General features: G+C 40.2%; 1 protein-coding gene across 3 annotated transcripts in view; it reads right to left on the reverse strand.

Annotated features, from left to right (window-relative positions):
• Positions 1 to 26968, reverse strand: part of LOC126260850 (patj homolog) — a 470272-nt gene that overhangs the window by 420949 nt on the left and 22355 nt on the right. For 2 of the 3 annotated variants that reach the window (XM_049958261.1, XM_049958260.1), the window contains exons 4-5: positions 18927 to 19052; positions 17756 to 17871 (exon numbers count right to left, since the gene is read on the reverse strand). In XM_049958261.1, the coding sequence (XP_049814218.1) occupies positions 17756 to 17871; positions 18927 to 19052 (242 nt within the window). The remainder of the gene's footprint in view (positions 1 to 17755; positions 17872 to 18926; positions 19053 to 26968) is intronic. The other variant, XM_049958262.1, reaches the window with a different exon arrangement.

Raw genomic sequence — 26968 nt, forward strand, 5'->3', positions numbered from 1 at the left:
AGATGATAATTTGTTTTTCCCACATTACTACTGAAAACGAGACGTGATTATCCTACAGTAACAATGGATAACGGTTTGAAGATGACGAAACCGGCGTTGTCAAGTGATTCCATTCCCAGGCGGAGAATTTTTAAGCAGAGGAGTTGAAAAAGCTATTTGCAAAAACACCAAAAATGTTTAGAAGTAAACGACAGTTACGAAAAAAGTGAGGTATAGTTTGTTCACAACGCCCTGAACGAGCTCTCCTTAATAGTTCTGGATCGGCTGAAATCGGTAGAATTCGGTCGACTTCGGACCACGAGTATTTTTTTGTACAGCCGCTGTCAGCCCCGGCGATTTAACAATATTACATTTATACTCAACCTCTATATTATTGCACTTGGTCACTGTTGGAAACAAGCAGTGACGTCACAGTAAACAAGTGCAGTGGTGACTAGAGGTGGGTCGAACTCGTTCATTCACATGAACTACTTCATTCATTTCACTCTTTGTCGTGAAGCGTTCAAATGAAGTAGTTCATTCATGAAGTACGGAAGCCTGACGAAGTTGCCCAGTTCGCCGCTCAGCCGCGGCTACGCTCGCTTCGTCTCGCTGGTACAATAAAGCTTCGTAATACTTCACAATTTTACCAACTGATGGCCGAACTATGCAGTAAAGTGCACGCAACGTTTTACGCTCTTAGAGCGTCTGAGTGAACTTAAATAGAGCATGGTCGAAGGGGACAAAGGAAAGATAAACAGAGAAGCTTGTCACATATAAAGAAGGTATTAAATTTAATCTCGCTCGACATTTTCTCATGAAGCGCCCAAAAAAGTCTTTATCTGCCAAATGAAACATTCATGGACTGAAAACTAGGGCTACCAACGAAATGCCGTCCAATTTTATGTTCCTTTTAAAATTTAATCCAAAATAGAATGAGTATGTTTACCACTGTCACAAAGTCTATATACCTACTTTAAGTAATTATTCACAAGTTTTCCTGCAGATTTTATTTTTGTTGAGAATAATAACCCTCCAGATTCAAAACGTAAACTGTCACCTGTAGTCATTGGTACGATTTCACTAAAATCTCTCTTTCAGTGTTATTAACACTGTATGAATAAATGATGATGGCGTCCTCTTGGGTAAAATATTCCGGAGGTAAAATAGTCCCCCATTCGGATCTCCGGGCGGGGACTACTCAAGAGGACGTCGTTATCAGGAGAAAGAAAACTGGCATTCTACGGATCGGAGCGTGGAATGTCAGATCCCTTAATCGGGCAGGAAGGTTAGAAAATTTAAAAAGGGAAATGGATAGGTTAAAGTTAGATATAGTGGGAATTAGTGAAGTTCGGTGGCAGGAGGAACAAGACTTTTGGTCAGGTAATTACCGGGTTATAAATACAAAATCAAATAGGGGTAATGCAGGAGTAGGTTTAATAATGAATAAGAAAATAGGAGTGCGGGTTAGCTACTACAAACAGCATAGTGAACGCATTATTGTGGCCAAGATAAACACAAAGCCCATGCCTACTACAGTAGTACAAGTTTATATGCCAACTAGCTCTGCAGATGATGAAGAAATTGATGAAACGTATGACGAGATAAAAGAAATTATTCAGGTAGTGAAGGGAGACGAAAATTTAATAGTCATGGGTGACTAGAATTCGTCAGTAGGAAAAGGGAGAGAAGGAAACATAGTAGGTGAATATGGATTGGGGGGAAGAAATGAAAGAGGAAGCCGCCTTGTAGAATTTTGCACAGAGCATAACTTAATCATAGCTAACACTTGGTTCAAGAATCATAAAATAAGGTGTATACCTGGAAGAATCCTGGAGATACTAAAAGGTATCAGATACATTATATAATGGTAAGACAGAGATTTAGGAACCAGGTTTTAAATTGTAAGACATTTCCAGGGGCAGATGTGGATTCTGACCACAATCTATTGGTTATGAACTGCAGATTGAAACTGAAGAAACTGCAAAAAGGTGGGAATTTAAGGAGATGGGACCTGGATCAACTGAAAAAACCAGAGGTTGTAGAGAGTTTCAGGGAGAGCATAAGGGAACAATTGACAGGAATGGGGGAAAGAAATACAGTAGAAGAAGAATGGGTAGCTCTGAGGGATGAAGTAGTGAAGGCAGCAGAGGATCAAGTAGGTAAAAAGACGAGGGCTAATAGAAATCCTTGGGTAACAGAAGAAATATTGAATTTAATTGATGAAAGGAGAAAATATAAAAATGCAGTAAATGAAGCAGGCAAAAAGGAATACAAACGTCTCAAAAATGAGATCGACAGGAAGTGCAAAATGGCTAAGCAGGGATGGCTAGAGGACAAATGTAAGGATATAGAGGCTTGTCTCACTAGGGGTAAGATAGATACTGCCTACAGGAAAATTAAAGAGACCTTTGGAGAGAAGAGAACCACTTGTATGAATATCAAGAGCTCAGATGGCAACCCAGTTCTAAGCAAAGAAGGGAAGGCAGAAAGGTGGAAGGAGTATATAGAGGGTTTATACAAGGGCGATGTACTTGAGGACAATATTATGGAAATGGAAGAGGATGTAGATGAAGATGAAATGGGAGATAAGATACTGTGTGAAGAGTTTGACAGAGCACTGAAAGACCTGAGTCGAAACAAGGCCCCGGGAGTAGACAACATTCCATTAGAACTACTGATGGCCTTGGGAGAGCCAGTCATGACAAAACTCTACCATCTGGTGAGCAAGATGTATGAGACAGGCGAAATATCCACAGACTTCAAGAAGAATATAATAATTCCAATCCCAAAGAAAGCAGGTGTTGACAGATGTGAAAATTACCGAACTATTAGTTTAATAAGTCACAGCTGCAAAATACTAACGCGAATTCTTTACAGACGAATGGAAAAACTGGTAGAAGCGGACCTCGGGGAAGATCAGTTTGGATTCCGTAGAAATGTTGGAACACGTGAGGCAATACTAACCTTACGACTTATCTTAGAAGAAAGATTAAGAAAAGGCAAACCTACGTTTCTAGCATTTGTAGACTTAGAGAAAGCTTTTGACAACGTTAACTGGAATACTCTCTTTCAAATTCTAAAGGTGGCAGGGGTAAAATACAGGGAGCGAAAGGCTATTTACAATTTGTGCAGAAACCAGATGGCAGTTATAAGAGTCGAGGGACATGAAAGGGAAGCAGTGGTTGGGAAAGGAGTGAGACAGGGTTGTAGCCTCTCCCCGATGTTATTCAATCTGTATATTGAGCAAGCAGTAAAGGAAACAAAAGAAAAATTCGGAGTAGGTATTAAAATCCATGGAGAAGAAATAAAAACTTTGAGGTTCGCCGATGACATTGTAATTCTGTCAGAGACAGCAAAGGACTTGGAAGAGCAGTTGAACGGAATGGACAGGTCTTGAAAGGGGGATATAAGATGAACATCAACAATAGCAAAACGAGGATAATGGAATGTAGTCGAATTAAGTCGGGTGATGCTGAGGGGATTAGATTAGGAAATGAGACACTTAAAGTAGTAAAGGAGTTTTGCTATTTGGGGAGTAAAATAACTGATGATGGTCGAAGTAGAGAGGATATAAAATGTAGACTGGCAATGGCAAGGAAAACGTTTCTGAAGAAGAGAAATTTGTTAACATCGAGTATAGATTTAAGTGTCAGGAAGTCGTTTCTGAAAGTATTTGTATGGAGTGTAGCCATGTATGGAAGTTAAACATGGACGATAAATAGTTTGGACAAGAAGAGAATAGAAGCTTTCAAAATGTGGTGCTACAGAAGAATGCTGAAGATAAGGTGGGTAGATCACGTAACTAATGAGGAAGTATTGAATAGGATTGGGGAGAAGAGAAGTTTGTGGCACAACTTGACTAGAAGAAGGGATCGGTTGGTAGGACATGTTTTGAGGCATCAAGGGATCACAAATTTAGCATTGGAGGGCAGCGTGGAGGGTAAAAATCGTAGAGGGAGACCAAGAGATGAATACACTAAGCAGATTCAGAAGGATGTAGGTTGCAGTAGGTACTGGGAGATGAAGAAGCTTGCACAGGATAGAGTAGCATGGAGAGCTGCATCAAACCAGTCTCAGGACTGAAGACCACAACAACAACAAACCTTTTATTTTCATGTTGGCTGTGCGTGTTCACACAGCCAGCCTCTTTGTTTGTATCTTTAATATTCATTTGTCTGCAAGCGCTGCCAACGGTTGGCTACCCGTAGACGCCAAGTTTAACTGCACAAAGAGTCACGTGTAATGACGTCAGCACTGCAGGAAGCAGCTGACGCTGCCTTCCCCTTGCCCCTCACAACCACAACCGCTCATAAACCTATCGTTCCCCACAAACACCGCGCGATTCGTTGACAGGCAGCAGAGGGAGGACTGTAGTGAAGGGAGGATGAGTGACATAGCGTCGATGTAGTGGGAGAGGGAGAGGGGAAGAGAGTGAGTGAACTGGAAAAAAGTGTGGAGTGTGCTATCTGTGAAGAGTTTGAAGTACCAGTTCATTGAAATTGAGTGGTTAGTTCACACTTCACTGGAGTGAAGCGTTCATTGGAACGACTCATTCACGAGCTCCCCATCACTAGTGGTGACTAAGGAAAACACGCATCGCATTGTCAATGCTTCCAGGTCAGCTGTGCATACATGAGGGTCATTCGGAAGGCCAAGAACTTTTTTTCTACAGAAATTTTTATTTGATGTAATTAAACGAAACTATTTTACAATTTGATACCCAAGCTAGTTAACGCCAAGTTGTTGAATCACTGGGTAATGGCTTCTGTTCATCATTACCTCTGTTGCGTTGTCCACTCAAAATATCTTCAATTCGGGGAATAAGAGAAATCACTTGGGGGCTATATCCGGACTGTATAGCGGATGCTGAAACATTTCCCACTGAAACCACTGAAGCAAGTCCTATGTGCGAACGTGCACTAGCTTGAAGGAGGGTATTCTACTGGTTACCTCTCCGCATCATTTGTTTTTAATAGCGAGGCGAAGTCGTTGAAGCGTCTGACAGTATGCAGCTGTATTTAAGGCCTCACCTCTAGGACTGTAGTCGATGACCAGAACACCCTTACGCTCCCACAACACCGTAGCCGTAATCTTACTGGTGCTCAAAATTTGTTTTGCTTTTCTCGGTTTCGTTGGAGCTTGCGTCTGATGCCATTCCACTGATTGGCGCTTTGTTTCTGGTGTGAAATGTGATATCCAAGTCCCATCACCAGTGGCAATGTGATTCAAAAATTCATCAGCATCCTTTTGACAGCGACAGAAAAATGTCAATGCAGCTACCATTCGTTTAGTTTTGCTATCATTCCTTTGGTTTTGTGTTCCTCACAAAATTCGAGGAACCCACCTGGCATACACTTTTTTATGGGCCAGATCTGCAATAACAATTTCGTACAACACAATTCTTATAATGTCTGGAGAGAATGAGAGTCCACTTATTGAGAAATGACTGTTTTCTTGGGTTTTTGTTTCAATCCTTGCTTTGAGTCCGGCCCCAGCGATCTTCGACATGAAAATTCTTCCGTCCGCCATTAAACATAATGCACCACCCGAACTGACCCTTCGAGCATCACGTTATCGAACCCTCAGTATCTGCCAATAAATTGCAATGGATCGGACTTTTTGCGCGTTTAAAAGTCGGATAACACTTTGGCGGAATCGTCAATTTTGTTACAGATTTTAAAGTCGCACAGCTAAGCAATAAGTAGCCGAATTAGATCGCAGCAGCCGCCAAAATCAAGCAGATAAGTACCAAGATCAGTACTTGGGCGGCGGCGTTGGTAAGACGGTCACGTGTTCAAACAAAACGTTCTCTACTTTCCGAATGACCCTCGAACTATCAACCCCGATTACACACTAACTCACGATGAGTCGACCGAAGCGACTTCATTCGCAACGTGCAATAACACTGTGTGGTTTTTTAATACCTGTGTGTAGGGAAAAATGTTCTACCGTAGATGTTACGAAATAATGGAAATGATAGGGTTATCGCACACAGACTTATGGACGTCATCGCAGTCCCGCATCCTGTGACTTCTCGATAGAAATATTAATCCTTTAACAGAGGTGACACTAGAACATTCTGTGATGGTTACAATCTCCCTCTGGGCTTCAGAAGGCTTCCTTCGCTCCCTGCATAACTCCGAAAACTCGGTCAAGACGTCGTGAACAAACTATAGGTCTATAGGAAACTAAAACAGTCAGTAAAGCTCTTTAGCCATAAACGCCTTGTTGATCACGTTGTCTTTCGTTGCCTCTCCCTGTGTAATATTTTTCTTCCCCGAGCGGCGACGGACATGCGGTAGCAGTCAAGCAGTACAGCGGCAAGTGTACTCGGCGCTTTTCGCCGCCAGCATGCTGCTTAGTGCTACATCCTAGGCAGTTGGGATGGAACGAGTGAGAAGGCGAAGAAAAGAGGAGGACGGAAGGGGGTCGGAGGGGAAGGGACAGAGAAGCTGGCGGAGTGGCAGGGAGCTGCCCGCCCGCGAGCAGCGGCTAGACTCTACACTAGAGGGATGTCGCGGGTTATCTCCCGTGCTGCGGCGAGCGCGCCACGTTAATTAGAGAGCTACCTGAAGTGCGCCGCGCACGCTAACAAGCAGCGCTGAGCGATGGAGGCGCCCCCGATTCGAAGGTCGGGCACGTGACTGAGCAGATCGCGCTGCCGAAAGAATGGACAAACACAACCTCACAGTACATCTACATCTACACAGATGTTCCGCAAGCCACCGTACGGTGCGTGGCGGATGGTACCAGGTGCCACTGCTAGTCATTTCTTTTCCTGTTCCACTCGCAAATCGTGCGAGGGAATCGACTGTCTATATGTCCCCGTATGTGCCCTAATTTCTCGTATCTTATCCTCGTGATCCTTACGTGCAATGTATGTTGGCGGCAATAGAATCGTTCGGCAGTCAGCTTCAAATATCGGTTCTCTAAATTTTCTGAATAGGGTTTCTCGAAAAGAACGTAGCCTTCCCTCCAGGGTTTTCCGTTTGGGTCCCTGAATTATCTCCATATCATCTACCAGTAACAGATCTAGCAGCCCACCTCTGAACTGCTTCGATGTCTTCCTTCAATCCGAGCTTGTATGGATCCCAAACACGCGTCCTATATGCGGCCCCCTTTACAGGTGAACCACTCTTTCCTAAAATTCTCCAAATAAACTGAAGTCAACCATTTGCATTCCCTACCACAGTTCTCATATGCACGTTCCATCTCATATCGCTTTGCGACATTACGTCCAGATACGAGGGTAAGTCAATTATTATCCGCAAAGTAGTTATAAAATTTTATTGTAATCAAATAGGAAACGTACAAGAACATCATTTTTCGACATAGTCTCCTTGCGTTTCAACGCACTTGGTCCATCATTGTACAAGCTTCCTGATGCCCTCATAAAAGAAGGTTCTCGGTTGAGCTGTGAGCCAGGAATGCACCGCTTCTTTCACTGCTTCGTCCGAGGCAAATCGACGGCCCCTTAATGCTGTTTGAGTGGACCAAACAAGTGATAGTCAGAAGGGGGCAAGATCGGGACTATATGGAGGATGATCCAATACTTCAAATTTGAGTTTCTGAAGCGTTTCAGCAGTGTGGGCAGCAGTATGCGGATGGGCATTGTTGTGCAACAACACACCACCTTTTGACAGCAATCCTCGGCGTTTGCTTCGAATTGCAGGCTTTAGCCTGGCAGTACGCATCCCACTGTAACGTACACTGTTTATTGTTGTGCCCCTTTCCCCATAATGTTCCAGTACTGGACCTTGTGTGTTCCAAAAAACTGTAAGCATCAGTTTTCCTGTGGATGGTTGGGTCTTGAACTTTTTCTTGCACGGCGAATTTGGATCATTCCATTCCATACTCTGCCGTTTACTCTCTGGCTCGTAATGACGAATCCATGTTTAGTCACCAGTAATGATCCTGTCTAAGAAGTTGTCCTCTTCGTTACCATAGCAATCCAAATGTTTTTTTGCAGATGTCCAAGTGCGTTTGTTTATGCAACTGTGCGGGTTGTTTTGGAACTCATCTTCCACAAACTTTATGAAACCCAAGTCTGTTGTGGATGATTTCGTAGGCAGAACCGTGACTAATTTGCAGACAATGTGCCACTTCTTCAATATTTAACTGTCTCTCTGAGCGAACACTCAATGGTTTCTTCATTTGTGGTGGTAAACAGTCGTCTGGCTCCTTCATCATGAGTAACACTTGTGCGACCATTCAGAATTTTTCAATCCATTCGTAGGCACTCCTCTGTGGCAAAATACTGTTCCGGTACTGTAGCGAAAGTCTTTGATGAATTTTGGCTCCTGATACACCTTCTGACCAAAAATACGATCACTGAACGTTGCTCTTCTTTGCTGCAAATAGACAGCAGAGCAGCCATGATTAACAGCATGGCAGTGATAATGAAACTAACTTAGCAGCTTGAAAATTGCAAAGAGATAACAACAAATAAACAAAGCATGCGTCATCAATGTAAAACAACAGTACTACCAAAATAAACAAACATATAACTAAATTGTGGATAATTATTGACTTACCTTCGTATTTTGACGACTTAACTGTGTCAAGCAGGACACTTGGTTCAACCCTCCCACTCATCTGAATTAACTTAATTATTAATGGAAAATCTCATATAAAGATGTGAAACAAATACTAACAAAGAGATAGAGGGGCTGGCCAGTACTTACCTCAGCTCAGTACAGCCGATAGATACACAAAAAACAGAACCGAAAATTTACATTCCTAGCTTTCGGAACAAATGTTCCTTCATCAGGGAGGAGAGAGGCGAAAGAAAGGGAAGAAGGGAAAGTGGATTCAGTTACTCATAACCCAGGTCATGAAGCAACAGGGAAAGGAAAACAGGGAGGGTAGCAAGGATGGAGGCATGGTTGTCAGAGGGAAGCCAAAGATATTCTCAGTAAGTACTGTGCCAGCTTCAAACCAAAGAGGATGCATACAGAAGTAAAGAGGTATACAGTATAAAGATAAACACAACTATGTAGGATGAAAAGATGCGTGAATGGCTAAGAGGAAAGGGAAAGAGGAGAAGACTGAAGAGTAAATGGGAGTGAGGTTGTTTAACGTAGGTTCAGTCCAGGGGGATGGCGGGATGAAAGGATGTGTTGGAGTGCAAGTTCCCATCTCCGCAGTTCAGAGGGACTGGTGTTGGGTGGGAGAAGCCAAATGGCACATACGGTGTAGCAGGTTCCTAGGTCCCTACAATTATGCTGGAGGGCATGCTCCGCTACTGGGTATTGGACATCTCCTAGGCGGACATATCATCTGTGTCCGTTCATGCGCTCAGCCAGTTTAGCTATTGTCATACCGATGTAAAAGGCTGTGCAGTGCAGGCATGTCAGCTGATAAATGACGTGTGTAGTTTCACACGTGGCCCTGCCTTGAATTGTGTATGTTTTACCAGTAGTGGGGCTGGAGTAGGTGGTTGTGGGGGGATGAATGGGGCAGGTTTTGCAGCGGGGTCGGTTACAGGGGTAGGAACCGCTGGGTAGAGAAGGTAGTCTGGGAATATTGTAGGGTTTAACAAGGATGTTACGGAGGTTAGGGGGGCGACGAAAGGAAACTCTGGGTCGTGTGGGGAGAATTTTGTCAAGGGATGATCTCATTTCAGGGGTTGACTTGAGAAAGTCATATCCCTGGTGGAGTAATTTGTTGATGTATTTGAGGCCAGGATAATATTGGGTGACAAGGGGGATGCTTCTGTGTGGTCTGGGGGTAGGAACATTGTTGTTGGACGGGGAGGAATGTATTGCTCGGGAGATCTGTTTGTGGACAAGGTCTGCAGGATAGTTGCGGGAGAGGAAAGCACTGGTCAGGTTATTGGTGTAATTGTTGAGGGATTCATCACTGGAGCAGATACGTTTGCCACGAATCCCTGTCCACCAAATCATTTATGTATAAGAGAACAACAATGCTCCAATCACGCTTTCCTGAGGCACTCCTGACAATACCCTTGTCTCTGGTGAACAGTCACCATCAAGAACAGCATAGTGGGTTCTTTTACTTGAGATGTCTTTGAGCCACTCACATATCTGTGAACTTATTCCATATGCTCATACTTTCGTTAACACCCTGCAGTCTGGTGTTGTGTCAAATGCTTTCAGAAATATGGAATCTGCCTGTTGCCCTTCATCCATAGTTCACAGTATATCGCGTGAGAAAAGGCCAAGCTGAGTTTTGCATGAGTGATGCCTTCTAAGCTTCTCAGCCACAAGAAGGTTTATTATATTCGAACTGAGAATAAGTGCAAGGATTCTGCAGCACACAGAAGTTAGGGGTATTGGTCTGTAATTTGTGGGTCTTTTCTTTTACTCTTCTTATATACAGGAGTCACCTGCCACTTTTTCCATTTGCTTGGGACTTGGTGGTGAGTGAGAGATTTGTGATTATTAAGGTAAATAAGGGGACAATGCCATTGAGTACTCTTTGTAAAATCAAACTGGGTGATTTATTTGCTGTCAAATCTTACAATTGTTTCTCTACACCAGGTATGCTTGTTACTATGTCAGCCAACAGGAGTTTTTCTGATGGTCAAATGATGGTATGTTTGTACAATTTTACTGTGTGAACAATTTCTTGAACATGAAATTTAAAACTTCAGCTTTCATTTTGCTATCTTCAATTGCCACACCAGACTGGCCAACAAAAGACTGAATCAAAGCCATTGACCCGCTTAGCGATTTTACACGAGACCAGAATCTATACTAACCTTCGCTTGTCATCATTTGTGCGTTCCCTTTTGAACCTAGAGTGCAACAGCCTCTGCTTCCTCAGCATCCTCTGAATTTCATTATGAAACCATGGCGGGTCTCTTCCATCCTTTACTCCATTACTAGACACATAACTCTCCAGACCATGATTTACAATCTGCTTCAACTTTGCCCATAACTCCTCTACATCCATCTTACTGGAACTAAGTGATGCTAATTCACTGTCTAAGACGGTTTTCAGAAAATGTGTTCAAAAGTATTTTGCATGGCTGTCTGTGTGTACACCCCACATTAAATCCATAGACATCACAGTTTATACGTGGTAGGTTAAGGTCGCCTCCTACTAGTATTGCATGATCTGAGTATTTACACACTATTGACCGTAGACTTCCTTTGAATGACTCTAGAACTGTCACAGCAGAATCTGGTGGCTGGTAAAAACATCTAACAATTAACTTGGTTTCACCTACACCTGTTATACCGACCAGATAACTACTCTGTCACACTCAACTTAAACCTCATTAGAAGCAATATTTTTGTTAACTGTAATGAACACTCTCCCTCCTGTGGCTTCTAATCTGTCTTTCCAAGACACATTCCACAACTCGCAAAGTATTTTAGAGCTTTCCACTTCAGGTTTCAGCCAGCTCTCAGTCCCAAGAATAATTTGAGCACGAGAACTTTCCTGGAAGTAAGTAAATCCAGGAACGTTATTACAAATACTTTGACAGCTTACTGATAAAATTATGACAGTCAAAGTGTTGTTATCCTGAACACAGATTCCCTTGCTGTGTATCGACTGGTGATACTACTGTACTTGTATGACGACTGACAAGGAAGCAGCAACCTGACTCTTTCATGGTTTTTCCCAATTCGCCCAACTCCTCCAGTCCAGTTGGTAGCATACACATCTCTAACCATTTGCTGACATTAACATGAGCACTCAATTCCCAGACAGAAACTGATCAAAGGGCAGATCCTGGCGAGGTCTGACTCTCACTTGAACATATCATCATTGTGGAAGGTTTTGTTAAGAGGATTATGACCCTCAATTACATGGTGACATAAGGTATTGTATATCATATGACCTCAAAATTCTTCACAGGGCACCTTTCTTTTCAGGAAGAAGAAACAAAGTTGCTCATCAATAATTTTTTACTTCATTATTAATTCTAACCCATAAAGCCTTAATCTATCTGGAACCGACTAAGTGAGGTGGTGTAGTGATGGAGGTCAGATTTAGGTTTCCCATTATTTCCCTAAACTGCTTAAGCCAAATTCTGGGATAGTACCTCTGAAATGGCACAGCCCATTTCCTCTCCCATCCTTCCTTAATTAAACTTCTGCTCTGTCACTGATTTCATCATCAACAGGACATTAAACCCTATTTCCCTTCCTTACCTCGCCTGAAAGGAATTAAACAGGCAATATATTGGAGTGTGTCTTCCATAGACAACTAAGTGAATGATAGACGATCCAGTGCTCCTGCAGTATGGAAAAAACATTTCCCATTTACAGTATTGCAGTTCTTCCATTGTACTCAAAGATCTTATTTATGGCCATTCAAAGACAACAAAGCTCACTAAACATCTCAGCCACATGTGGTAACACATGCCATTTTAAAATAAAGAGGAATATTCCTAATTTTCTCAGTTGGTTTGCTCCAAATGAGTCATCCAGATGAATGGCACTTTGGTGGCAGAAAAATACGCTTCATCATTAGTTTCCAATACTCTTAGTGCATAAAAGAAATGCTTGCAGTGCCATTATCTTAAACCTTTCCTGTCCTTTTTTGTGCTCACTTCATTCTTTCCAATTCTTATTTATTTTAAGAAGGTAAGGATGTAAAGCACTACGGGTTATTACACTAATGTTTAAAAACAAAAATAAATAAAATACAATGTGAAGTCACTTGAAAACTTTATTATTTTTTACACTAGTTTTTGAAACAACAGTGGCGTTTGTTTATGATTGTTTATAATTTTTTCTATATATTACTTCTTAAAACATTCTCCTGAGGGAAGTCCAGGATTCCTCCTGCATGTTTCACAGTAGAAAATTGTTTCTTTTTTTCCTCCTTGCTCCTTGTGTTTGCTGCAAACCATGCAGTCTTTTGTTGATTCTTTTTCTTTCATTGTACATTATAAAACAGTTCTTCCCATTCAGCCTCTCCTCTGTGTTGTCAGACAATGATGGTCATTCTCTTTTCTCTGAATTTGTATTTATCACCTGGCCAACTAGCTGTCTGATTAGATTTCTTCTGTAGAAAAGATATGTCTGCAGTTATTTTTCATGTACACTTTTGTCTATTGAGTAAAGAATGTAACTGTTCACTACAGCAACTTCAATCAGCCAGAAGAATAATTTTTTACACCACTTGTATGACTGCCTCGTAAAACCACAGCAATCACAGCACTGATCAGACCTGTGCCCTCTTGCCATAAGCTATGTGTATTCCAAAATAACAGTGGGTTTCAGAAATTGCACAGGTTCCTTCTTCCCATAACCATTGATCAACTGGGTCTGAGGATCAAAGAATGTACTCAACATAGTCACAAACCTCTTGTCATGGAATGAAAGACATAATATTCAACTCACTTTGATAGGCGCATTACTTATATTCAGCAAGTTTTTCCTTCTTCAAAATGCACAGGAAATGCTTCCCAGAAGGTATAATTGTACCTATTATATGAAATTTCAATTTGTGCAGTTCCAAAATAAGTTGAGAGCTGGTGTAGCACCAGTCAGTATAAAAACTGATAGCCTGAACCACCTACAGAAGTTAGCAGCTGCTGCACCAAATGAACCAAAATGGTAAATCAGGATAAATTACACCTTCTGTAGTTGTGATTCCATAGTATGGAATGTATAAAAAAAACATAACCATTTTCTTCCTGACAGAAAACTCATAAACCTCACTTTGTACGCTTCTTTGGATTGTACTACTTGAACTAAATACTTCCTTTGAATCCTACTGTGCTCTCATCAATAGCCACATTTCTTTTTTGTTACATACAGTTTTGTTTCCATTTACTGTCAATGTATGCATTCTTCACCTTGCTCCCTCTTATAAACTGACACCCCTGAGCTGTGACAGGTGGAACTTCATGCAGCATCCAATAGATTTGGGAAAAAAAATGGAGGCAAGATAAAACATCCTCAAAAAATGGAATTTGTTCTAGCCAGTATTCTGTAAAAATAATCAACTAATTTTGGCTTCAAATTCAAAGCCATATTCAATATTACACAAAAAAAGACCTTCAATTCTTCTAACAAAACATCCCTCCATGAGTGCCACACTGAGTGACTTTCTGTATCTTTTATTTAGCGTACATATTTGTAGCACTCATAATTTCACTAACAAGATTGTCAGTGAAGAAGAGTTGTAAATATTCAAATTTTGATTTTCGTTAACACCATGAGGTCTGGTGAAACACTGTTGCATGACAGAAAAAGGAAACTCCATGAGACCACAGCTGATATCACAATAAACTTTCCAGATACTCATATTTGCTACACTTTTCACTAGTAAGATTGTCAGTGAAGAAGAGTTGGAAATATTCAAATTTCGATTTTCATTTAACACGATGAGGTCTGGTGAAACATTGTTGTGTGACAGGAAAACGGAACTTCATGAGATCACAGTTGCCATCAGAATAAACTTTCCTGATAATCATATTTGCTATAGTTTGGGTTTCTTTATCACAGTCTACTCCATCCGTAAACTCTGGTTCACTAAAACTTCTATCACTGCACACGACCGAAGTATCTTCCCAGTCACTTTCATCACTGAATTCTCCTTCATTCTCAATGCCTTTGAGAAGTCACCTGGCAATATCATCATCACTTATATGTTTCCTACTGGCCATTATCATACAATAAATTTGCAAATGCAACATGCTCTGAGTTGTCAGACTTCGTCCTAAGTGCTGCCCTGTGCCTAATGAATTCTAACAATTGGACACAAGGAAAGCACAACAATGGAAACATGTCTGACATCGGAACTATAGCAGAAAATGGTAATGTTGGGTGTATTCTGATAATATTGGACGTATCCTGACAGCTGATCAGAAAGATTAACCTATAGCCTTGACTAAAGTTTTTAATTGTTTTCTATCTTCTTCTTCAGTCTCATAATTCGACTCAGTATATTCCAAATAGTAACAATCCTGTTTTGTTAATGTTTTGACATATTACTTAAAAATGTTACTCTATTAGCATGTAGGGAAAGTAGAAATGGGTAACAAATTGAACAATGGATACCAGTTTGTAAGTACCACACGTCAATGTCTGCCTGTCCCAACACACACCCAGAAGGTTGTACAGATTTCAATAATCAAATAATACACTTCAAAAATAAATGCATTAGCCAATTGTAATCTGCATCCTTGGAAAATGTAATGAAAAATAATATGAACCTAGTGCTGCCTGCAATGCCAAAACACTATGGATTCACTACTAATACTGGTTGTTTCCACATATTTCCCCATGTCACCTCGTCATGCATGCCAGCATTCCTAGAGATACTAGTAGTGTCTTACGCCAAACTATTTTTTTTCTAGACGATTTCTCCTGGCATTTGAGAGTTACATTTACATTTCACCACCTTCCCCTTCATTATCTCCACCCCATTACCTAGGAGATAGTACGTAATGTGTGTGCGCTATTTTACTGAAAGTTCTCCAGTTACTTATAGGTCACCACTTCCTACTACCTCTGCAATCGATGAAGTCCTCAGGACTGTCCGCAATCTGATGATGATGATGTCCCATACTCCGCTAAGCATAGGGGACGATGTGTAAGACCCACACCGCCTACTAGGCAACATACTGGCTGAGGTGGTTTGCCATTGCCTTCCTCCGACCATAATGGGGATGAATGATGATGATGAAGACGACACAACAACACCCAGTCATCTCAAGGCTGGGATTATCCCTAACCCCGCTGGGAATCGAACCCGGGACCACGCGCGCTGGAAACGAGAATGCTACCGCAAGACCACGAGCTATCTACACATACAATATTTTCATTTGCTGTTTTGATCATTCCTTTGACTGGATTAATATCATCCTAAAGTTCTACTAATCTTTTCATCTTGAGTGTCTAATCTTTGTCTGTCCTTGGTGCTTTTCCATCAACTGCTTCTGTTGTAGCTCTGTCTTTTACAGCAAATTCAATTGCTAGAGATTGTAGCTGCCACATGCTGTGCTGACAACTTCGAGACACATAGAAAGACTGTCAAATACATGGAACTGCTGTCATTGCATAGCTAATGTAGCTCATTGCCCACAAAAGCACAATCACGTTGGGCCATATTTTATTTGCTGGCAACTATTCACTGACATCATGTTCCAATACACCTGGCTGTGATTCTGGAATCTCACACTGGTTATTTCTTATCACTTGTTTTACTTAGCAGCAGATTGTGCTCTGATGCAACCACGGACTTCCTTGGTGGTTCTTTTGGCTGGCTATAAACAGGGTGGTCATAAACAATCCAAACAGCATGTTGGAGTGTTGCAGGGTAGGTTGTGCTGGTAAGTAGCTGTTATGAAAAAAATTTTGATATGTTATTCTATTTCCCAGTTAATTAGCACTGAAGTTAGCCAATCACGCACTTGCAGATGCCCCGCCAGATAGATACATTTTGTCAGTTGTTCTCACAGCACAGATGATAGCATATGACATTTCTCAGCCCTTGACTGGAGTTTGATCCTTACTACTGTCCCAAGTCCAATTTTTGTATCACTCCCTTGTTTGGTTTTAGGAAACCAAATGAAGAACATATTTGGTGACACTATCTCTGGCACGTCATTTGAATTTGTGTGTGCAATGGCCATACTGGCTAACTTCCATTCTAATTAACATGGAAGTGACACAAGGTGCTGAATTTTTTTCTTAATAATCTTCTCAGCCAAATTATCGTGCAACACCCTTACAAGCTTTTCAGACTGTTGCTGAGCACTCTGTATATCCCATTTACAAAGTCAGGGGCTGGCTGGTTTATGAGTTATCAGTATATCTCCTTCAAGAGCCAAGCTGTCTGCTCTTAGTTGGCTTAGTTCATTTCCCACTTACCTTTCATTTGCTTTTCTCTGCTAAAATCTTCTTTTGTCTACTTCTTCTTTCTAGTGCCTCTTTACTTCATATTTTAGCTATACACATATATAAAATAATCTTTCTGTCACACCAAATTTAAAATGCTTCCTATTTCATCAATTAAAGTATTAAAAATTCTTGTTACAGAAGTATGCACTGTGCAGTGCGGCTAACTGTTTCCAGGAATATTTATTTACCTGTTATTCTGCAAATTAGGAACAAAAGATCTTATCTTATTTTTACGCCTGAAACACTTTTGAGAAAATAGTTATATTTTCTCGCTTGATGACAGGCAATAATTGACAGACTGGACGCATGTTTCTCTCTCTTTCTGTTTGTATCTGTTTGGTCTATATGTAAACTGCATACACAAGCACAAGTTATGTCTCATTGTGACTACATCAGTACTTCAGGGCTTTCATCCTCTAACTCGTTTTGAAAATGGGAACAACCAATGTGTTTTCCCAATTACATAATACACCCTCTTGATAGGGTGACTTACAAGTTCTTTTAAATCTACATTGTAAAATCTAACAGGTCCTAGTAACCATCAAGATACTGATCTATTTTCCATTTATTAACTTCTGTTGCTTTTTAATCCAGCAGTCACATGACACTGATTTGGGGAAATATAATGTTTAGTACATGGAGAAAAGTAATTAACACATTACATACTTCTTTTTTATCTTACAAACAATCAGCTAATATGATTCCTAACAACCAAGTACTGTGATTATGTCTAAAATAAAACGAAGTACACTTACCACTATGCCCATCATTTTTTATACTATGCAATTATAAATAGGAGGAATTGTGTTGAAACTACTTCTAAGCAGAATATTTCAATACTCACATCACCATTGTCAGTTTCTGTATCAGGGAGTCAAAGATTACTAGTCATCCCACAATGAAACAAATCAAAGGAAAAAATGAGCTTTTTGTATACTTACCGGCCTGCAATGCCCGTTGGTTGTATTTCCTGCACAAAGATTCCAAGTTCACCTTTCTCCTCACTTCGGAGACCAACAACACTGAATCCAAGACTGCTCCCTTCTGGTTTATACAGCTGTAAGGTGACAAATATTCATAATTTGATATATTGCATGAATTCTACATAATTAAGATAAAGTACAATGTGAGCATATAAACTGAATTCTCTAGGCAACAAATCAGCACTGGTAGATAAAAAAAATCATTTCTTGATTTTCAATAAAATAAGACATAATGTTCCCCCCTGTACACTCACAGTTAATGTTTTTTCTTGCCTCTCTCTAGGCACAAACAGAACAGAAAAAATATCCCCAATTCACACATTTTGGACACTCATTCTTATGAAAATGTTACGTGTAATAATAAAGGCAAAATGTTGGAATATAAGAAGCACAATACGTAATGCTAACAGATTATTGACACAAGGGAAACGAATAATATTAATTCTGAAGTGTCATACACAACATGAACTAAAGTACTAAAATGAGGGTTTTATCCCTTTTGTGACAACTAAATAAAAGTGAAGGAATATGTGCCATATTGCTGATATTTTATCAAATCCAGCAGTTTTCAAATATTTAAAGTGAAGGATCATGCACTATATATTTTTGTTTTTTTTTTCCTTTAAAAATACAAGCAAATCAAAAATAAAACTGCCACATCAAAAGGATAGAATTATGAAGATATACAATCACTTTAATATTTTACAAAATGACAGGATAAGGGTGAAACTGGTTCTCTTGTAGGAAGGTGAGAATAAGTGCCATTTTTTTTCCTTTCCTCAAAAGGCGGGAAGAAGAAAAGCACAAAACTAAAATGTACATAACAGTAAATATGATCAAACCTTCACCAAATACCCTAAAACAACATGTATCACAAAAAACTACAGGAAAACATCTGCATAAAACAATTAGTGGAATGCAGGTAACACAACACACATGTAGTGACAGGTCAGGAATATTTACAAAATACTGTGGGGGAGTGAACAGTTTATGCAGTGAAAGAAATAAGATGTTGAATACCATCCACGCTACTGAAATAACCATCACACATTTTACAGGAAAAAGTGGATAACCCATAGCCAATTTACATTTTCACCAAAAGCCAACCAAACCATTGGTCTTTGCCTACCTGCACTGTCAGTACCTCCCTGCCTTGAGAGGATTCCTGTATGGCTTTCTGGAACTCTATTGCATATGTTGGAGTGGTTATAGGGGGCAGGGCGACGTCCTCAGGGGCCAAGGATGGACTAGCAATCTGATAAAATGCAACCATATCAATTTGCCACAAGCTGCACTTTCCAGCTATGTCATAAAACTTTATGTAGTCACAGTAATATATTCTAATTATGTATCTGTAGTACAAGCTTAGACCCTGCTGAAAATAAATGTTCAAAAGTATTGTACAACTAGAACACAATCTGTGTTTCCCCAAATTGTCAAAACAGAGCATAAATGTGTGTTGCACATGACTGGAATGCACCTGCTGATACAACCATACCTACTGTCTCCAAAAACATAACAATGTCACAATTATCAAAACAATTGATTAATGTTGGTGAACATGCTATGAGGAAAAACAAAATTACTGAGTATTAAAATTTTCAATTATTGTTAGGTTGTATGAATCTACTTTTATGTCCAGTATTATTTCACATACAAATATTTAAAGCAAAACTGAACTTGATGAAAATGTAATTTAACAACATTTTGTTTTAATGCCGAACAAATTTCAGTTTCTAAAACTGTATTGAGATTAAATATACTCGACATATAAGGGTGCTCATCATCAAATGAATAAAAGTGTTCCGATAATTTCTAATGGCCCTGAAACTCAATACATACTGACCAGTACAGAAGACCACCTTGGGAACTACAAAATAGTTCTCAATAACATTGTTTTGGATACATGAACAGTATATTTCATATGTGAATGTGTGTGTGGTAAAGTGTACTACAAGGACTGTGATAGACCTATATGACTGTGCTTTGTATACTCTGTGGCATTATCTTAACGGCGTACTGTAATGCGGTGTTCCATGTAATTATGGATATTGAAGTACAGCTTAGCTTATTCTTGCATTTCCCATATTCAGAATTACTTATTTCACTGCGTACGTTCCAACATAAATGATTATTTAATTTTTATTTATTTATTTATTTATTTCCTTTCTCTCTCTGTGACATCACTTTCTCAATTCTCTACAGTTCTAATGTGTCACTCCTATTTCCTGATTAAGTAGATGAATTATCTCAAACATCACACATTAATTGCATATGCTACCAGCTTCCTAATTTGCATTTGTCTTGCAGCTGCACCTTTGTATCAGTGTTTTGGATGCCTTACCATTCCTGAACACTCATATATTTCTCTTCTTCTACTCTTTCCTCTTGCATTCACAGAAGTGTAAAGATGTCACAACCATTGCATTTGACATATACCATTTCTGTGGAGGTTTCATTTATTGTTATATGAGGGGCATAAAACCTACATCTATACCAGTGCCTTATTCAGGTCTTTCATAAATGAATTACATTTTCATGTGATGGTTCCAATTAAAAAAAGGTGTCTGAATCTGCCTTCAGCATGGCTAGATTTATGTCAGTTTATCTCAAATTACACAACAGCAGATACTTATTCCAGTAACAGTCTTTTCGTCTATTTATACACTACATATCACCATTTATCTACAGTGGAGGTTAAATGTTAATCTTTGTACAAGGTGCTGCTTATCTTCAAATCTCTCCATATTTCATAAGAGTTTACTAACAATGCCACTTCTGCAACCACAGCTGTATATGCTTGGAACAGCTTCATGGAGCTAGACTTTTTCTGACAAGTCATTTACATGTATCAAACAGTAGACTACCATGGGTCAGGTCAGAAGCTACTTTTGCTTCAGACAATGGTTATGTTAAGAACAATATACTCATTTCCATTTGCTAGACTGTCTATAACCTGACTGCAAATCTTGTCAGGTATATGGAAGGCATTCAATAAATAATGCAAAACATTTTTTTTCTGAGATATCTCTGGTATAAAAAATGCAGAACTTGTTGTGAGACAGTGTGAAATGTTCCCACTTATGCCTCTACAGTTTCATCAAGTTCCAACAGGTGTCGGCGCTACACACAGCCTTCAAAATGGCATCCGTAATGAAGGTGTTTTCCATGCAGAGAGATGTAATTGAATTTCTTTTGGCACAAAACCAGAGCATTGCTTGCACAATGTTTACAGAGGCCTGGCAGAAAACAAAAGCACAGTGAGCCACTGTGCAAGGCATCTGTCATCACCACAACAAGGTTGTGCAAACCTGTCCAATCTCCCACGCACCAGTCAGCTGCATGCAGCTATAACTCCTGCAATGTCAAAACATCTGGACACTCTCATTCAAGGTGATCAACAGTTCACAACCAAACATGATGCTGCTCACCTGGATGTCTCCAGTGATAGTGTTGACACACTTGCCCACCAGTTGGGATACTCAAAGATATATGCCCACTGGATTCCTAACAGAAAACCATAAACAGCAACAAAGGACCATCTGTGCAAAATTACTTGCATATTAGAAGGCTGACTGTGACAGACGATGGGGAGGTTATTGATGCAGCAAGATGTTGGCTCCGACATCAACCAGTAGAGTGCTTGCTAGAATGCAGGCATATGGGCCTTCCCAGTACGGTGGTGTAAGACTGTCAACACTGAAAGGAGATTGTGTTAAAAAATAGGGTTTTGTAGCCAAAAGAGTGGGAAATAATAAGGTTTATTGGAATCCTGAATAAAACCAATCCACTTTCAGAAAAAAAAAATTGTTACGTTACTTATTGAATGCCACTAGGTGATGAAGTGGAATTACGTCAAAGACTTTCAAGAAGCCCAGAAATGTGACTTCAACATGAACTCCATTATCCAATGCCTTCTGCATCTTGTGAATAAACAAAGAAAATTGGGTTTCATATGGGCAGTGCTTGCAGAAATCACGTTAACTCCTACAGGTGGGATATTTGGTTTCCAACAAAAGTCATGACAGCACAACATATGCTCTATAATTCTACAACATACTGACATTAACGATGTATGTTTGCAGATTTGTGCATTTGTACTGTGCTTCTTGTTATAAATTGTAATGATTGTCCTTTCTGCAGTCACTTAATACACTTAATTTGTGACATATGCCTGCTTTATTTCTTCGTTGATAGTCCTCGGTGTCGATGTACTGCATTTTCATACTGGCTGAAAAATGGGGGGTGGGAGTTCAACACTGACTACTGTAAATTATGTAGTCGACAGTTGCTTTTCAAGTTCTTTGCTTTCACTGTTCACAACCCCCCGATATTACACAGTTAACAGGGCCAGTTCACTATTGGTTAACTTTTGATAAGCCTCATTAATAGTATGCAGGCAAACATCAGCATACTGCGACAATAGTTAACCGTTGAATATCTATGAGCAGTAAAAACATAACCACACAGTTCTTGCAGAATAATACGGTACATGTGGCACTATTGAACACACACTGTCATTATTTTTTAACACACAGCCTATTTGTGTTACACTTATTTCATGATTAAGTTGATGCACACTCCGCTGCAGAGTGAATATCACATCCTGGAAAGTTGATGCATTGTTGTTATCTAACCAATACAGGTCCCTCGTCGGAAAATTGGTCATGGACTGTCTCAGGACCAAAATTTGGGCCTATATACATCCTCACAATAATAGGCACTGAAACTATACACATGATTAGCTTACTGAAATTAAAATTAAAAGACAACTCATTCAATTACTTGAATATATAGAATTTTTTTTTCTTTTTAACAGTTTCTTCTAGCACAAAGGTTACGCTGAATTATTTGTTTAAATGATGAAATTAACAGATATAGTTATACAACCAATACTTTTGACAAACTTGGTAATTATTTTGGAATTCATTAAGGGCTGGCTTTGCTAACATGTTTTCGAATGGAGCCAAACAAATACTTAAAGAATGCTAGTGGTTCACCTTCCAAATGTTTATAATTAGTACAGAATTTATATTTGTTTATAAGTCAACAATAGGACCTAAGTCATGCAACTATCACTGATTTCATCCTATAACAAAAGATATTAACTACGAATAGTCAAAATAAATTAGAAAATTGGAGACACACACAAAAATAAGCACAAAATGAGTTCTGGTGCTATATTCTTTACAACTGAGGGCCATCCTTTCTCTTTTATGGAAATGCAGATTATACTCATGTATGTTAATGGTAAATTAGTCAAAAACTGAAAAAAATGAATTTAGGGAGGCAGATGGCAAAACAAGACAGGAAGTAAAAAGGTCCCAGTTTGCTTCATCACAAGTTGTTCCATTCCCGGCTGGGTCGGAGATTTTCTCCGCTCAGGGAATGGGATCATCATCATTTCATCCCCATCGATGCGCAGGTTGCCAAAGTGGCGTCAAATCGAAAGACCTGCACCAGGCGAACGGTCTACCCGACGGGAGGCCTTAGCCACACGACATTTCATCACAAGTTGTTCCAGCAACCTACAATAAACTGTTGCTAACAGTGAGATCAGTCCTTCTGTATACTCAATACAGAAGCTAATAGGTCCAGTAGTCTTTCCTCTATTGAGCAACTTGTTCAAATTTTTGATTCCACACTTACTTACTTCCAAAACTGTCATTCTGGTATCTGTTCAACAGTTGAAAGTTGGAACTGTGTAGCTGTCTTTGGTGAGGCAACTTCAGAGGAAGTATATAACTGTGTAGGCTTCCGTGGCCAGAGTCAGTCGACATAAAAGTTTTCTGTGTATGGTACTGCGTCACGTTTCTAGCCAATGGCTACGGTCATAAGTCGATAAACACAGCCTTGTCGACGAACACAAGTAAGAAAGAAAAGCAAGAAATAGACAAACTGCAGCCAACAGTGCGCTTACCTTATGTGAAAAATGTTACTGACCGAATAGGCAAACACCTTCGCTGCGTTGGGGTGCAGTCTGTCTTCTATAGTGGTCGTAGCATCCAGGACGTGCTAGGCTCCACAAAGGACAAGTTGGATGCATTACACACTGCAGGCGTTTACAAGGTGGAATTCAAATGTGGAGAGGCATACATTGACAGGACTGGTAGGCCAATAGCAACACATTCGGAAACACGAGTGCTACATTCGTCTAGGGCAACACAACAAATCCGCAGTGGCAGAACATCAGCAAGACTGCGAAAAATACATAAAATTCAGCGAAGCCTGTGTGTTGGCCAAGCAGCCAATTATGTTGTTGTTGTTGTGGTCTTCAGTCCTGAGACTGGTTTGATGCAGCTCTCCATGCTACTCTATCCTGTGCAAGCTTCTTCATCTCCCAGTACCTACTGCAACCTACATCCTTCTGAATCTGCTTAGTGTATTCATCTCTTGGTCTCCCTCTACGATTTTTACCCTCCACGCTGCCCTCCAATGCTAAATTTGTGATCCCTTGATGCCTCAAAACATGTCCTACCAACCGATCCCTTCTTCTAGTCAAGTTGTGCCACAAACTTCTCTTCTCCCCAATCCTATTCAATACTTCCTCATTAGTTACGTGATCTACCCACCTTATCTTCAGCATTCTTCTGTAGCACCACATTTTGAAAGCTTCTATTCTCTTCTTGTCCAAACTATTTATCGTCCATGTTTAACTTCCATACATGGCTACACTCCATACAAATACTTTCAGAAACGACTTCCTGACACTTAAATCTATACTCGATGTTAACAAATTTCTCTTCTTCAGAAACGTTTTCCTTGCCATTGCCAGTCTACATTTTATATCCTCTCTACTTCGACCATCATCAGTTATTTTGCTCCCCAAATAGCAAAACTCCTTTACTACTTTAAGTGTCTCATTTCCTAATCTAATTCCCTCAGCATCACCTGACTTAATTCGACTACATTCCATTATCCTCATTTTGCTTTTGTTGATGTTCATCTTATATCCTCCTTTCAAGACACTGTCCATTCTGTTCAACTGCTCTTCCAAGTCCTTTGTTGTCTTTGACAGAATTACAATGTCATCGGCGAACCTCAAAGTTTTTATTTCTTCTCCATGGATTTTAATACCTACTCCGAATTTTTCCAATTAAGACAAAACGCATAATCAGAGAGGCAATCAAAATACTTAAAAACCCTAATAACATGAACGCAGAGGATGGACTCAGATTTGCCCTATCTTGGCTGCCAGCAATCAGAGCCCAACAGACCGCACTGTCAACACGAGGCACTAGCACTACCGGCAAGTAACTGCCACCACGCGGCCGACGTCCAGCAGTTGGTAAACAGCAGCTAACTTCTCATTCGACGGTGACCACCAATCATGGTACACAACAAAAGAGCCAATAGACAACAGAGGTCACGTTCTCCCTCCACCGCAATAACCTATTAAAATAAAGTTTCCTCTCCTTCTTCCTTAAGTGACCAATGAAACTACCTACCTTTTTAAAATTCTGACGTAATGGCATGCGCAGTGAACAGTAACAACAAAATATAAAGGATACTGCGTAGCTAGAACGCACCATTAGACCCAGAAGAAAGCTGCTGCAACCGTGGCCGAAACGTTGGTTTTTCTCCAGCAGCAGCAGCAGTAGTGGTTTTTAATTACATTATGACGCGGTACCATACCCAGAAAACTTTTATGTTCAGAGGAAGTATTTCAGCCATCATTTTATCATCTGTTGGTCTCACTATGATCAATGAGCAACTGGACAGATAAGTTTTCTAAATTGATTGATATGGTGTAAGACAAAAACTTTTTACGGTTTTTTGATAACATGGCAAGTAAGAGTTTGATTCTGAATTCGCTGAATATTTCTCACACAACATTCTGTATGTTTGCTTTGACTTTGTTATGTATTTGTTTCTCAGCACGGATTTGGTTTTATTTGAATCTGCCATTCTTTTGTAGTGAATTTCTAACAGTTTTACTGAACCATGGTGACTCCTTCTCATTCCTATCTTCCACATCACATACTTTTCTAGCCCATGGCCTAAAAATACATTTTAATTTGAGTTGGACATCTTCAACATTCTCCTCACTGGCAATGACGACGTATAAATCAGTAAGCAACTTCCAGAACAATTACACTAGGCAACAGTTTCTGTGCAAGGTCAAGAAACAATTATAGGATGCACTAACTGTTGAAGCTCAAGGCTTTGTAATAACACATTTCTTACAAAACAGGAGTGAGAATTTTGAAATAGGAGTTAGAATAAGAGTGGCCAGGGAGCCTGACACTGAGACAAAGAATCTGTCCCAGAATCCAAACAACCACAGAAAACCAAGCAAACTAATAAAAGAGAAATCTTTTTCACAAAGATCAAATTTCACTACCTAAGAATATTTCTAATGCCTTTCTTGTTTTCCAGAAGATTGGTCCTGTTATCCACTGCACTGCATATTGTAATATTTCACTGAACTCTTGAAACTCATAACAATGCATACATTATTTTAATTGTTCAGCGTTAGCCAGTGTACTTCCTGATGAAATAGTTCACAGACGAACAGCTGGATGACAGTATCCAACAGGCATATTTTGGCAAGTGACCATGATGGCATCATCTGGTGTGCTGATGAACTGAGTGCTTGGAGGCCAGCATGGCACTTTCATCTCTTTCCCCCCTCCCTCCCTCCAATCTGCTGTTCCATCCACAGCCCACACCCAGCATCTCCTTCCCCACTCCTCCCACCGGCACATTGCTCTGTCCTAGGTTTGTGTCCAGGTATGTGTGCCAACAAAACTTTCCCCCAAAGTCAGTTCATTCTTCGAAGTAGATATCCCACAATGAACTGACTTCAGAGGTAGGCACAGGAACAGTAGAGGTGCTGTCAGCAAGCATACCTCAGTGCGAACCTATGACAGAGCAATGTGTTGGTGGAGTAGTGGGAAAGAGTTGCTGGGTGCAAATGGAGATAAAATGGCAGGTCAGAGGGAGGGGTAGGGGGAAGATAAAAGCACCATGCTGGTCCAAAGCAGTCAGGTCATCAGCGCACCTGATGATGGCAATGAGATCACTTGCCAAAATATTGGCCCACTGGACACTGACATCCAGCTGTTCACCCATGAACTATCTTGTCAATGCACACATTGTTTTAAAAGAGCATAAAACAAGGATAGTATGCACAGTGTGAGAGATAAGGGGATGTAAATGAGACAGAGG

This window comes from Schistocerca nitens, chromosome 5 (assembly GCF_023898315.1).
Source record: "Schistocerca nitens isolate TAMUIC-IGC-003100 chromosome 5, iqSchNite1.1, whole genome shotgun sequence".
In the NCBI taxonomy this organism is placed as follows: Eukaryota; Metazoa; Arthropoda; class Insecta; order Orthoptera; family Acrididae; genus Schistocerca; species Schistocerca nitens.